At 48.9% G+C, this 12,221-nt stretch overlaps 3 protein-coding genes across 3 annotated transcripts; all 3 read right to left on the bottom strand.

Annotated features, from left to right (window-relative positions):
- Nucleotides 1–157: 157 nt before the first annotated feature.
- On the bottom strand, nucleotides 158–1,804 carry N7487_001394 (uncharacterized protein; the record flags this gene model as incomplete). Its single annotated transcript, XM_056869142.1, has 4 exons — nucleotides 158–523; nucleotides 599–961; nucleotides 1,031–1,613; nucleotides 1,671–1,804. The coding sequence occupies 4 exons, from the start codon at nucleotides 1,802–1,804 to the stop codon at nucleotides 158–160; spliced, it is 1,446 nt and encodes a 481-aa protein (XP_056733926.1).
- A 351-nt stretch (nucleotides 1,805–2,155) lies between these two features.
- N7487_001393 (glycoside hydrolase family 71 protein) lies at nucleotides 2,156–3,413 on the bottom strand (the record flags this gene model as incomplete). The annotated part of the gene is made up of 4 exons (XM_056869141.1): nucleotides 2,156–2,670; nucleotides 2,739–2,870; nucleotides 2,928–2,993; nucleotides 3,047–3,413. The coding sequence occupies 4 exons, from the start codon at nucleotides 3,411–3,413 to the stop codon at nucleotides 2,156–2,158; spliced, it is 1,080 nt and encodes a 359-aa protein (XP_056733925.1).
- Nucleotides 3,414–5,065: 1,652 nt separating this feature from the next.
- On the bottom strand, nucleotides 5,066–12,007 carry N7487_001392 (uncharacterized protein; the record flags this gene model as incomplete). Its single annotated transcript, XM_056869140.1, has 1 exon — nucleotides 5,066–12,007. The coding sequence occupies one exon, from the start codon at nucleotides 12,005–12,007 to the stop codon at nucleotides 5,066–5,068; it is 6,942 nt and encodes a 2,313-aa protein (XP_056733924.1).
- Between the last annotated feature and the right edge of the window lie 214 nt (nucleotides 12,008–12,221).

The raw sequence follows: 12,221 nt of genomic DNA, 5'->3' as shown, positions 1-12,221 counted from the left end.
ATATACAACAACGAAAGGAAGAATTCAGCCAATCGAAGTAATGGATACTATACATTTTAATCACATTGGATGATATTCAAACACAAAGGACCCAACCCTGAGACTACGGTTGACCACAGCCAGCTCTCACTCATTCGAAATATTGATATAGGTATCCTCAAATTGATGCTTTTGCTACATAATCCAGCGCGCGATGTTTAGCTCGGAGAGCTGCCCAATACTGCTGCCTTGCCAACAGGATTTCTATATCGCTCTGAACCCAGTTATCCTCGAATTCCGGCAATAGATATTCCGTAGGCTTTCCTGCTGGGTGACCTGCGAATTCTCGCAACCAGCCATAGTAGTCCACGAAATCCGGCTTTATTTCGTGGAACAGCTCGGTAGGCCCTTTGTACTGTAGTCGCTGTTCCTCCCACTCCTCTTGTTCTATTTTGCTCGGCAAGTCTTTGGAACGCCCGGCTAGGAAGCGACTAACCGCCACAGCCTGATACTCATAGATGCGGAAGCTAATTGCTGCTCGGACCTGCGTCGAGTTAGCACGGATCTCTATGTTACGAATCCTGTGGGTTTGCGAATGAAATCGACGGGAGAGACTTACCTGTCCGATAACAGCAAGGGAAGGATCCCCGATACGGAAAATGTGTTGGTAGAATCCGGCCAGCCTGTTCTGGGGAGTAACAGCCTCGAAAGGCAAAAACGGGTACGAAAGTTTGTATCCCGTGGCGAAGATGATCTTGTCGACGCCGTTGATGCTTGTCCCGTCCTGGAATTCAACCGTGCCACCGTCGGCAGGGGATATGCGCGAGATGGTTGTTTTATTGACCACGTTGGGAAGACACCATGCGTCTTCTAGAAAGCCGACATCGCTACGTCGGGAAACATAAAGCGGGCCCTTGACGATTTGGTGCAAGTCCTCGACAAGGTCTGCAGCAGATATGCCACCACCAACGATGACAATTTTCTGAAATCATCCAAAAATCAGTATTCAGGCGACTGGAATATTTGTCTTGATTCGTTCCTCATAACGCACCTTATTAACATATGAGGCCTGAGATCTCCAGGATTTCGAATGTTCAAACTTATCCGGAAACTCGGTGCAGGTCTCGACTAGACCTTCGATATTTGGAATATTAGGAACTGTAAAATGTCCCGAAGCTACCACCAACGCATCAAATTGCTCCTCCCACCAGTAATCCTTCGATGGATTTGACGTGCCATGCTCGACATTTCGGCGGTGTAGCGTGAGTTTCCATTGACCATCATCTGTTTTCTCAGCCTTTTCAACAGTGGTGCCTAGCACAAGTAAATGTAAAAATGGGACGAATAATTCCTCCAGATAGCGTAAAACAACGTGACGCGGTCTAGATGGATTGTCTCGGCCGAATTTTCGGATTGAGCCAATCGAGTTGGCCATTGGCAGCGGCGTATGCGTGAAGGCCATTGTGCGGGCACCGGCATTAGTGTCGAGGGTTTCGTAGGCCGCTCCCCGCAGACCTTGAGGCTCCGGAGTTGCTGGCGTGAGACATGGAGTTCTGGGTCCAAGTTCACTGGGAATTGCAGTGACCTCGTTTTGGGCGTTCACTTGAAAACTGTCTGGCTCCGGCTCATAGGCCCTGTAAAGACGTGTCTTGGTCAGTAAATAGTAGTATTAAACAAAAATACATACTAACCATAAGCCACCAACTCTATCCTTCCTTTCAAAAACCCGGATATAATCAAATGATCCTTCTTGCTCAAGCGCCCTCACAGCTGCCAGGCCGGAAGGCCCTGCTCCAATAACAGCGACGCGTCGATAAGGAGCCATATCTTTTATCACTTGGAGATATGTGGGTGTTAGCAATGAAACTATTTATTAAAATAGAAACCAAAAAAAAATTACGAAGACAGAGACAAAAATGATAGAGCCCGCGGAAAACCCCTATCGTGGTAGATCTAAGTGCCCTATCGGCGGGGATAGTACGGGGATAGTACTCCGTACACTCGGAGATCAAATGAGACACGGGATCTTAAGAACAAATCATTCTCTACTCCGAAATAATACTACTAATAATAATAATAATTAATAAATGGGTGGACATATCCAATGTAGTTTAGCTTATGTACTCGTAATCCTATGAGACAATTCCCAAGACATACTCCACAATCTCAAATGTTACTACCTATCGACCCCAGTAATCGACCCAACATAAACATTGAAGTTATAATGAACACACCTATCCTTAACAGCCAACCCTCCCTGGCCACTCAGAATCGTCTTTCCATCACGAGTCACCTTGAAAGACTGGGCCCCAACCCCCATAGTCACATTCGAAGTAACAATCCCCGCCGGAACATCAATGCTAACAGGAGCATTATTCCCACTCTGCACAGTCAATGTAGCCGGACTGGTCAACATAGTCGCGACAAAAATACTGTCGCTGAGCATGTTGGCACCCATTGGTGCTGGGAGGTTATCACCGGTGCACACGACGCCCTTGGGCGTAGGTCGGTACCAGTACACGACTTCGTCTGCTTCCACGGTAGGCGTTTTTGCTCCAGATTTGTAGGCTGCAATATAGGGCTTGAATAGGTTGCGCCAGGCGTCGTGAGGCATATTTTCCGCCCACTGGGATGACCCATCATCGCTGTGGTGGGCTGAGTACGGGCCGATATAGTGGGACTCGCCGTAATCTGTATAACTGCGCGGTTAGAAGAAAGTTTTCTAGAGAATTTATCGGGAGTATATAAGGTTAGCGTACCATTCCATGTGATAATCTCAATCAGGTCAGGCTGAAGGGAAAGCATTTGCTCCCAACGTAATGTTGGCAGATTCTCGCAAACGAAAACCCAGTTTTTGGTGTTGAAATGGGTTGAGAACCAGGGTGAGACGGCTATCATCGAGTCAGTTTACAACTCAAAACCCAGAACTGTATTCAAGAGTTACTAACGAGCCATATAAGTTTTCCCCGCGAGGAAATGAATAAATCGATCATCCCAGACGGTTGTCATCGGCCCTGGGATGATACTATTTCCCCATCGGTAGGCCAAGCCAACCACGAGAACGCACCATCAGCGCTTTTAGCAGGGCCGGTAGTAGCCTCAGCCGGATCTTGGAGATTTGGCAATGCATAAATGGGATGCGGCGTACCCTGCTTCACTTCATCCCAATTGAAACTGTCTCCGACAAATGTACTTACTACCGCGCCTCCCTTATATTGCATCTGCGCTGGGTGACCTGCATATAGTTTCATGTACTCCGTAATCTTTGCTGTGTCCCCATTGGTCCAATAGGCAAAATCGAAAGAGATAAACACTTTGAAATTGACTTGTTGCGCTGCTTCGTAGGCTAGGGCTAGTTGGGTTGGGGTGTAGCTGTCTATGCTTGCGCAGTTCAGGGCGAATGCGTCGATGCCGATGGATTGGGCTGTAGTCATGTCTTCTTTCCAGTCTGATAGCTGGTAGTCTTTTACTATACCGACCTAGGTCCATGGGATCTATGTCAATGATGGGGAATGGAAAGTAGTCAGGTGCTAGAGTGCTAACCATGAAGTGGGCGAAGACATATTTGTCTGACGCCTGACTAGTCAACTCTGAATCGGGAGTTGGGGCAGCTAAAGCTGGGAAAATATGTGCCAATATGGCGATAGCACTAAAGAAAGATTTCCAAATCATATTCGCTAAATTTATAATTTAATTTTTCTCAATGATATGGATTTCCGAGGTCCCCTAACAGATTATATAGTTCTTCATATTATACAATATTATACTTCCCAGAACATACTAAACCCAAAAAACAAATTAAAGAGAGACAAGTAAAATACCAATATCAACCTTGGATAATAACTTCAACGGCAAGTATAAAACTTGTTTCCTTCTTCCCGCAGAACATTGTAACACCCGACATTCCATCACATCCACGTGAGATTGTGTAGTATTCGCGGATTTCCCGTGTGATTCTACTTTTTTTTTTTTTTTTTTGCTTTTTGCTTCTGCAGCATATGGTATCGCTGGACTGCCCAGTGCCCGTCTATCACGCTCCAAAATGGGATTCAATCCGGGTTTGAAATGCTACAGTAGTGCTGAGTATCACAGGCACTATGCTCAAATCAGGCTTTATGCGCCAGCTGATCGAGAAAAATGAATTTGTTGGGCATATGAAAATATTGGGTACAACTCAAATCGAGGATGAACACCGATGTCGCTGTTCAAGGTACTTCCGACGGATGGAGGACCCCCTTACCTGAGGCCTTCGGCTCGTGTCCCATACGCATGATTGAATTTCGGAATGACGACATAAACAATCACGGGGGAAATAGTCTTCCGCAGAGTGTTATTCAACTCGCTATATTATCAGAAAATGATAAACGGGCTTCGTCATTGTGCTTCAAGAGGGTAGCATCTGGGTTCGTTGACACTGGAAAGCTGGGCCAATCACTATGTTTCGACAGGTTGATTACCACGTAGGTAGGGAGATTCTCCAATTGTAAAAGAATGAATGCCCCATAGCTTCTGACAGAGAGAAGCGCGTGATGAGGATGTTCATATTGCATTTCTGGCGGATGGTAAGAGGCAGAAATCAAAAGGATAGTGCCAGATCCCTGATATTGAAATTATGGAATCGGACAGAATGATATATAGCAGGTTAGATCTAAGACATAGGTAAACCAAGGGGGGTTCTAGATCATAACGTGCAACGCAGATTCGCTGTTCATCGGAGATTGCATTCCACGGAGATTGCATTCCATGGTGACCTGCATATCCAGGCTTGTTTTGGTATGCAGCCCTAATTGATTCAGAGCTGTTTGCACTGGACCCGTTGGCATAGATACCCCTTACATAAACTCGGCCCTTGCTCAAAATCCTCACCCAAGTCACTAAGAGTACATAGTCATTATTATATCTATCAGAGATACACTAAGGCGTACAGGTACATTGGGACCCGAAGACTATAGCTTCCATTATAGCAACAACATTATCAATATAGCACAAGAGAACATTATTAATTCTTTTCTAACATTCGTGACACGTTAAAGTTTCTTCCAAGAACGCCGTGTATATAAATACCGAAAGAAAAACCACCACTCGGTCAAGACACTAACTCCAGAGCCTTTGCACGATGAACAAATCCCACCGCCGCATCTTCGAAGGTCTTTTTCGCTTCACTGTGACTAGCGACCAGAACAGCAATCTCGGGCTCGATCCTGATCTCCTGTGACTCATGACCAGGACGAATGAAGTAGTACTTGCCCTGATGATAAGACCATTTTCTGAGATAGATTTGGACATCATTCGAGGCGATGTTGTTAGCCGTCTTAAGTAGTTCAGTTTTCCTGCTATCAGAGGGCGGCGGCATCGCGGGGAATGCGATATGGGCACTACTCGAGGACAAGTCTGCGTCTGAATCTATGTTGTGTAGACATTTGCTCACGGCGTTGGCGAAATCGCGGATCCACTCAATGTGGGTGAGGATACCCTCCGCAGCAGCTGTGGTTCGATCAATGTAATCTACCACTGGCAGAGCCGAGGAGATCATATCAAGGAAGGCGGCAAGCATGAGTAAAGTTGGAGGGTTTTGCAGACGATGGCGACGGGAGGAAACCACAGCTAGTGCTTGACAGGAGGCTCGGCATACAACATCAATGATATCGATAACAGAAGATACGCAGGCTGGATCCAGAGTGTCTATGTTACACAGGAGGTTCTTGAACTCCAGCGTGATGGTCTGGATGATAGGACGGCTGAGGATCCAGGCAGCGCGGCTGGGAAGCGTCGCTTCGAGATACGCTGGAAACACACATTGCAAGAGCACGGCGCGGAGAGTTGGTTTGCCATTGTCCCCGGCTTCGTAGGTATTTTTCATCGATGTGTGCAACTGGTCAACCAGGTAGCTCTGTTGGCCGTCAATGGCGGCGCGCTCGGAAATGCTCTGGACGAAACCAGTCAAGGTTTGGATCTCTTTGCTGGACGACAATTTTGACTCGTAGCGTCTGAGCTTCGCGACAATGTAGCGTGGGTCTGTAGACGGCAAAGGGAACGAAGCAGGGTCCGTGAAGAAGGGGTCGATGGGTTTGATGTCGCTGGTATGTTGCTGGAGGAAACCGATGACCCGTTGCACGAACTCGACGTATTCTCCTTGAGCAGCCTGCGCTGTTCCGTTACCTAGCTCTTGGTAGTTGTCTTTCATGGACGTCATTACCCGCTGAAGCATCTCCGAGTACTCTTGTTTTGTCACAGAGAAGTTCCGACTGCCTGAAAGTTCCATGTCCTGGAGCTGCTCACGCATATTAGACGATAGGCTCGAGAGGAGAGATAGTCGCCGAGAGCCAATCTCCTCCAAGGTGATTGTATACCGGCCAATCTTCTTATCCTGGGAGAACGGAAGATTTCTAAGCAAGGGATCTGTGGGACTTCCGTTCAAGAGCGCCTCCGTGAGACGATGTTGAAACTTCAACATCGAGGAGCGCTCGACCAGCGACGACATCCACATACTCATAACTTGGATCCGGCAATCAGAAACAATCTGTGCATCCTTTTCGATGCACGCCGCAAGGAACAGCGGTGCAAACTTTCTTGTCTGAACTGTCTGTCGAAGCCGCGTCCATGAATCATCGCCGAACTCGCTCAAATAATTGTCCCAATTTCGGAGGCCATGGCGAATGAGAACCTGCGCGATTGATGTCCAGCACTCTACCACGTTGAGAAGAACGGCATCCTCTGGACAGTGGTCCTCACCAAAGCAGTTCGAAACGAGACGAGATACAATCGGATGGAAAACCTTCTCCACATGTTCAATACCCTCGCTTGGAGAAGTTTGCTGGTTCCAAACAGCCTGGATTGCATCCCAGTCACCGAACTCCTGACTGTCCTCATCAGTATTCACTGCCGCAGGGGCATCTGGTGTTGATGTAGCTGGAACGTCTTTCTCGGTGTAAGCAACCAGGACCTGCAGTGCCTCAGATACAACAATATTCACGCGCGGGAGCTTGGGGTTGAAAAGTGCAAGGATTGACTCAAAGGGGGTTCTCAGAACCAGCCTGTGCGCATGCTCCAGTTTCGGCGCCAGTTGCACAGCAATTCGCAGCCCACCAAGCGCATTGCTCAACAAGGCCTCGATCTGCCGCTGGTTTTGGGAGATCGTGCGTTCAACAAGCTGTTGAGAAACCCGATTGTCGCCTGTGTTTTGAGCCTCGATCTCTTTGCGAGCATATGAATGCTGTTGCTGCAGCTCCGTAACGAAATAGCCATACCAATCTCCAAACGGATCGAGCCCCGAAACCTCTTCATCCGTAGAAAGCTTGAATCGAACAAGTCTTGACCATGAGCGCAAATTGATGCTGCACGCTTCGCGATGTGAAGTGGCAGGATGAACTAGATTGCGTATCGTCTCTAGTCGAGGGCGACACCCATCAGGAACAGCCCAATACAACGTACTAAGAAGATCGTGGTGATTTCTTAGTGCATCGAGGTCCTCGTGCTGCAAGGGCTGCTCTTTCGGGTATACACGTCCATGGTTTGGCAGAAGACGCCAGGCAAAGTTTCGAATCTTTTTCTTATCATATCTCTTCGCCAGGAAGCGGAGGCCACTTGCTACGATCTTGAGAAATGTGTGGAAACAAGGTTCCCCCACTCGGGCATCCAGAGAAGGATTGCTATCAAGTTCGTCAAGAAATGAAGGCGAGCCACGAGCTTCCTCGAGTTTCAGGTTGTGCAGGGTATTCTTGGCGAAAAAGTCGAATAGCGTGTCCAAGATAGGCTTGCATTCTCTCCACCCCCAGGAATTGATAAGGCGATGACATCTGAGGAACAAGGTTCGACAGTAGCTGTTGTATGAGATTGGTTGCGCCTTGGAGTTGGTCTCGAAATGGTCTAGGGCTGGGGCGAGAAGCCATTTGGCTAGTTTCCAATTGTCATTGACAGCTGTCAACTGATAACCAGGGCGCGCAATCCCAAGCAGATCAATTTCGTTGAGGGGCAAGACTGTAAAAATGCTGCGCCATCCATCCTCCAAGCTGCCCACGTCCCTTTCATTGCGAATAAGTCCACTATTGAAAGTCTCGAGCTGAAGATCTTCAAAGCAGCCCTTGTAGTTGTCTGAGCTACGTAGAAGATGTTTGGTGACAACGTAAGCCTCTGCCGATGGATACTCATCGCGAATCCCCGACTCGCGGCGTTCAGGCTCGTTGTTTTCCTTGAACAATGCTTTGAACTCAGAAGAACCGACCTTGGACGTGATCAAATCTGAAACGTCTTTAGCAGATATCTTGACAAGATCAAAAGCCTCAGTCGCAAGGGCAGGGCTGACGAGTCGGTGAGAAGCAACTTGATAGATCTGGTTCGAGAGAATCATATTGAAACAAGCAATCTTGACGAGCCCACTCTTGTTGTATTCGTCACTAGTCAGAAAGGCAGCCAACGGATCTCTCACCTGGGAGACCAACCCCATGGCTCTAGTGACAAACCCCGTACGGTCAACCGGGTCAATAAAAGCCAGGTTACCCGTGATGTATTTGATCAACAACCTGTATAGCCTTGATGCCACTCCTAGGGCAGCTGTAATGCCAGTCTCCGGGGTGGTAACAGCACTTTGCTCAACATTATCGATTATGACATCAAAGACCTGTCCCATCTCCGATGATACTGTATCGTTCCAGCGACTCCATTTGAATGTCTCGTTTCTGAGCTCGATAGAGAATGGAGGGGCATCTCCATCGAAGTCCCGCTCGGCGATTCGCAACGAACGAGAAAATTCTCCGCTTCCTATGAATGTACTCTCATGGAAGAATGTATTGTCGCGTAATGACGGTACTCCGAAGTCGACTGGATAGAAGCGTTGCCAGTTGAAAAGCCCACCGACGCTGAAAGTTGAAGGGCGTGCATGTCCGACATCCGTTATGGCCAGAGCTTCCGAGTCATCAGAAACTATGGTAGCAGGATCTGGATTTTGACGGAATTCGTCGGCATCGAGGTTGAGTCGGGTGGGGGGATGCTTCTTCAACCGCCGTCGAGATACAGCGGGTTTATGGGTTGGTGTTTGAGTTCGTACTTTAGCTGAGGCGGCAGCAGCGGCGGCGGCGACAGAAGCATTCATGGGCGAGGGGTTCCCTCCAGTACTCAATGACCCACTGCCAGAGACATATCGATCCAAGGTCAGGCTGGGCTTGTAAGGTTGAGATGTGCGCTGGTTTTTGTAGTGTCGATTGAGAATAGACAATGACTGGTTGAACATGGCCGGGAGCACTTTTTGGCTTTTACCAGGACCAGCCAAACTAGTTGCTGCAGGTCTAATGGTGTTCCTCTTCAAGGATGTTATGGCAACATTCCTAGGAATAACCCATGTGTGACCGTGCTGCTCTGGTTTTCGACGGGACGAGGACTCGGCCACTGGGGCTTGGTTTGGTGGGACTGATACTGCGCCAGATTCAGGCGGTGCTTGTGCCTGTTCCGGTTCCACTGTGCTAGTGTTTAAAACGTCGAGATCTGCCTCGGCATCGAGGAATTGGTTCGGTATCTGGCCGGTTTTAGAATTTGATTTGGTTCGAGCACTGAGAATCGAAAGATTTGTTGTCCAATGCCGGTGTTGGGGAGCTCTAGGATGGGGTGGGCTAATCTTGACCTGCCGAATAGCTCCCCTTTTCCAATCTCGCAAGGACTCATTTGCATCCACTGTGTCCTCCCTTGAGGCTAGTTTCACGAACTTCTGAGTAGGGCTCTGCCTGCCTCTATCTTTACGCAATCGTGGTCGTCTTGTCGCTACCCTAAGCAATCGCGATTGCTCTGTTCGGGGCTTAGTGGCAACATCTGGCGCATCCAATATTCCTATCCTTGGTCGCTGGGCGGTTGAGTGTTTCTTGGTCCTTCGGGTTCCATATGAGGCATCGGTCATTCGGGTTTGTCTAGGTCTCTTCGGCCGTCTTTCCCCATTGAGGAAACTTTGTTTCGATTGTGGCCTTTTCAAACTCTTTGTTTTGTGTCGAGAACCTGTTGAGTTGCGCGGAACAGGCCCAAACATGTAGTCGATGCGATTATCCTCGGAAATATCACCCCCTTCCAGCGCGAAGGGGTCTTCAAGGTCAAGGGTGCCAGTTAACCTCTGGCTGGAGTCATCGGCTATGGAAGCATTTCCTGTGGCATCGTTGCGGTTGTCCTCACCGTCCGAGTCAGAATCTCCAAGATCGAACAAGCCTCTTGGTTGTTGCGTTGCCGGTTGCCTTGATCGATCACCCTTTCGAATGAGCTTCCGTGCAACACCCTTTCCGTCCGGCCGTTGCGAAGAAGCATGGCGATCTACTGGCGAGGCTTTTTCTTTATCTGCATTTATCTTCTGATGCAGCCGAGCATGTGATGCAGGGAGCGCTCCTCGAATCATTCGTTGGAATCGTCGAATTTCACGTTCTTCGGCAGCTGACTTGGTTTCTTCTTGATCACTCTGGCCGTTGGACGAGATGGACTGTACTTCCTCATCATCATCATCTGTGCCCGCACCGGGTGATTGGCCCTGGACTGGTTCTTCTGTTTCCTGTACCCAAGATTTCGCAACTTCTCCCGGCGGTGACCACCCACGAGGGAACCGGAACCCTCCTTCTGAGGCACGAGGAGTCCTCGAGGTCGAAGATAAACGGCCTGTGTGTGGAGGGCTAGATGATAGATCATATATGGAGATACCGTTTTGATCCCCAGTAGCTGTAGCTGTATTGTTGTCTCTGATGCCACGAGGTTTGGACGGTTTGTGTAAATTCCGACGCTCTTTGGGAGTTCCAGAATGAGAAGTCTTCTGTCGCTTTGCCAGATGAGCTTGCGATGGCCGGGGATGCTCTGAGTCTTTGCGTTCCGCAGCAGATTGTGGGCCACGATGTCGTTCATGTCTTATCGGTGGAAGATACTCTTCAAGAGGGGGACTTGACGGAGGTGCATTGGGGTCATATGAATCTTGCCCTTGACTCTCATCGGTAACCTGCTGTCTTTGCTGCGCAGGTCGACCAAAAGGCTTGACGCCCCGCGCTTCCAGTTGCTGGTGAAACTTCATATATTCCAGATGATACGGGTGCAGTTGGATAGCATTGCGCTTCCGGAATGTTCTTTGCGCAGCACGCGGTAATTCTTGCAACACTTCTTCGGGGAGATCAAGATCGGGTAATGCATTGTTCGGGTTGGCATCTAGTTCGACGAGCACTGTCTGCCGAATATCTGCCTCCCTATCTGCCGGTCTTTCTGGCTCTGCCTCTATCCCACCATCTGCCTGTGTTTCTATAAAATCGTGGGCCGGTGGAGAACCCAAGGATGACGGTACAGAAGATAATGGAGAATCATCATCCGAAACCCCCTGTAGTGGTGGAGGTGGTGGTAATTGTGGCGCCTCTATTGGCTGAATATTCTGGGCCACGGGCTTTTTCTTCCGAATTGGCTGAGGTATCAACACCAGCTCGTCAGGAGAGGAGCTCCGAGTGCTTGAAGTTTCATCCTGTGTGTTTTCCTTTGAGGGGTGCAGCTCTGCTATAACTTCCGATGGCGAGGGTCTTGCGGTCTTCAAGGGTTTCGGCGTAGATTCGAGGCTCGAGGGCTTCGATCGAGGCCTATCGTGTTCCTGCGATGATGTTGGGAAATCATATATGCTGGCAGTATAATTTGCGGGGTCATTGGTATTATGCAGCTCGATACTGCGGCGATTCGTTGATTTCCTAGCCGACGATCGAAGTCCGTAGGTCTTGCGTCCTCTTCTTTGTTTTGGTGTCGTTTCGTCATGCGTGGCATTTGTCAAGTGAGGACTTGCTCCATTCGTATGTCGACGAGTCACATCTTCAGTATCCGAGAGCGTGATGGAGCCATTCTCAGCCCGAACGTGCTCTTGTTGCTCCTTCGTTACACTCGTCGTCCCTTCCTTCGGCGAAGATGAAGGGTTGTCGATATATTCGAGATTTTCGACCGCGGGGCTATTTTCGATATTACCGTTCTTCGCATCTAGAGAATCGAATCCATCTTCCTCGTCCGAGTCGGGGACATATCCTCGTTGTCGCCATGATTCCATTTGCATCCTTGGCGGGGATCCCCCATGTCTCTAAACAGTCATTGGGTGGTTTTAGGGCGATAAAAAAGTGAGCGAAATAATTCCTGGGTTAAAATTCGCGAAACACAAGGAGATCAAACGTCGAACAACTATTCAAACTGTCTGAATGCAGGGAATTTTATTCCGACGCGTGCCAACGGGGCAATTTAGCAGACGCGCCGGCTGCTAATCAGCCAACTGA

Source organism: Penicillium crustosum (assembly GCF_028827405.1).
Source record: "Penicillium crustosum strain IBT 35664 chromosome Unknown utg000001l_segment0_segment0, whole genome shotgun sequence".
NCBI lineage: Eukaryota > Fungi > Ascomycota > Eurotiomycetes > Eurotiales > Aspergillaceae > Penicillium > Penicillium crustosum.
The sequence above is the reverse complement of the archived record's forward strand: the minus strand, read 5'-3'. Positions and strand labels throughout refer to the sequence as shown.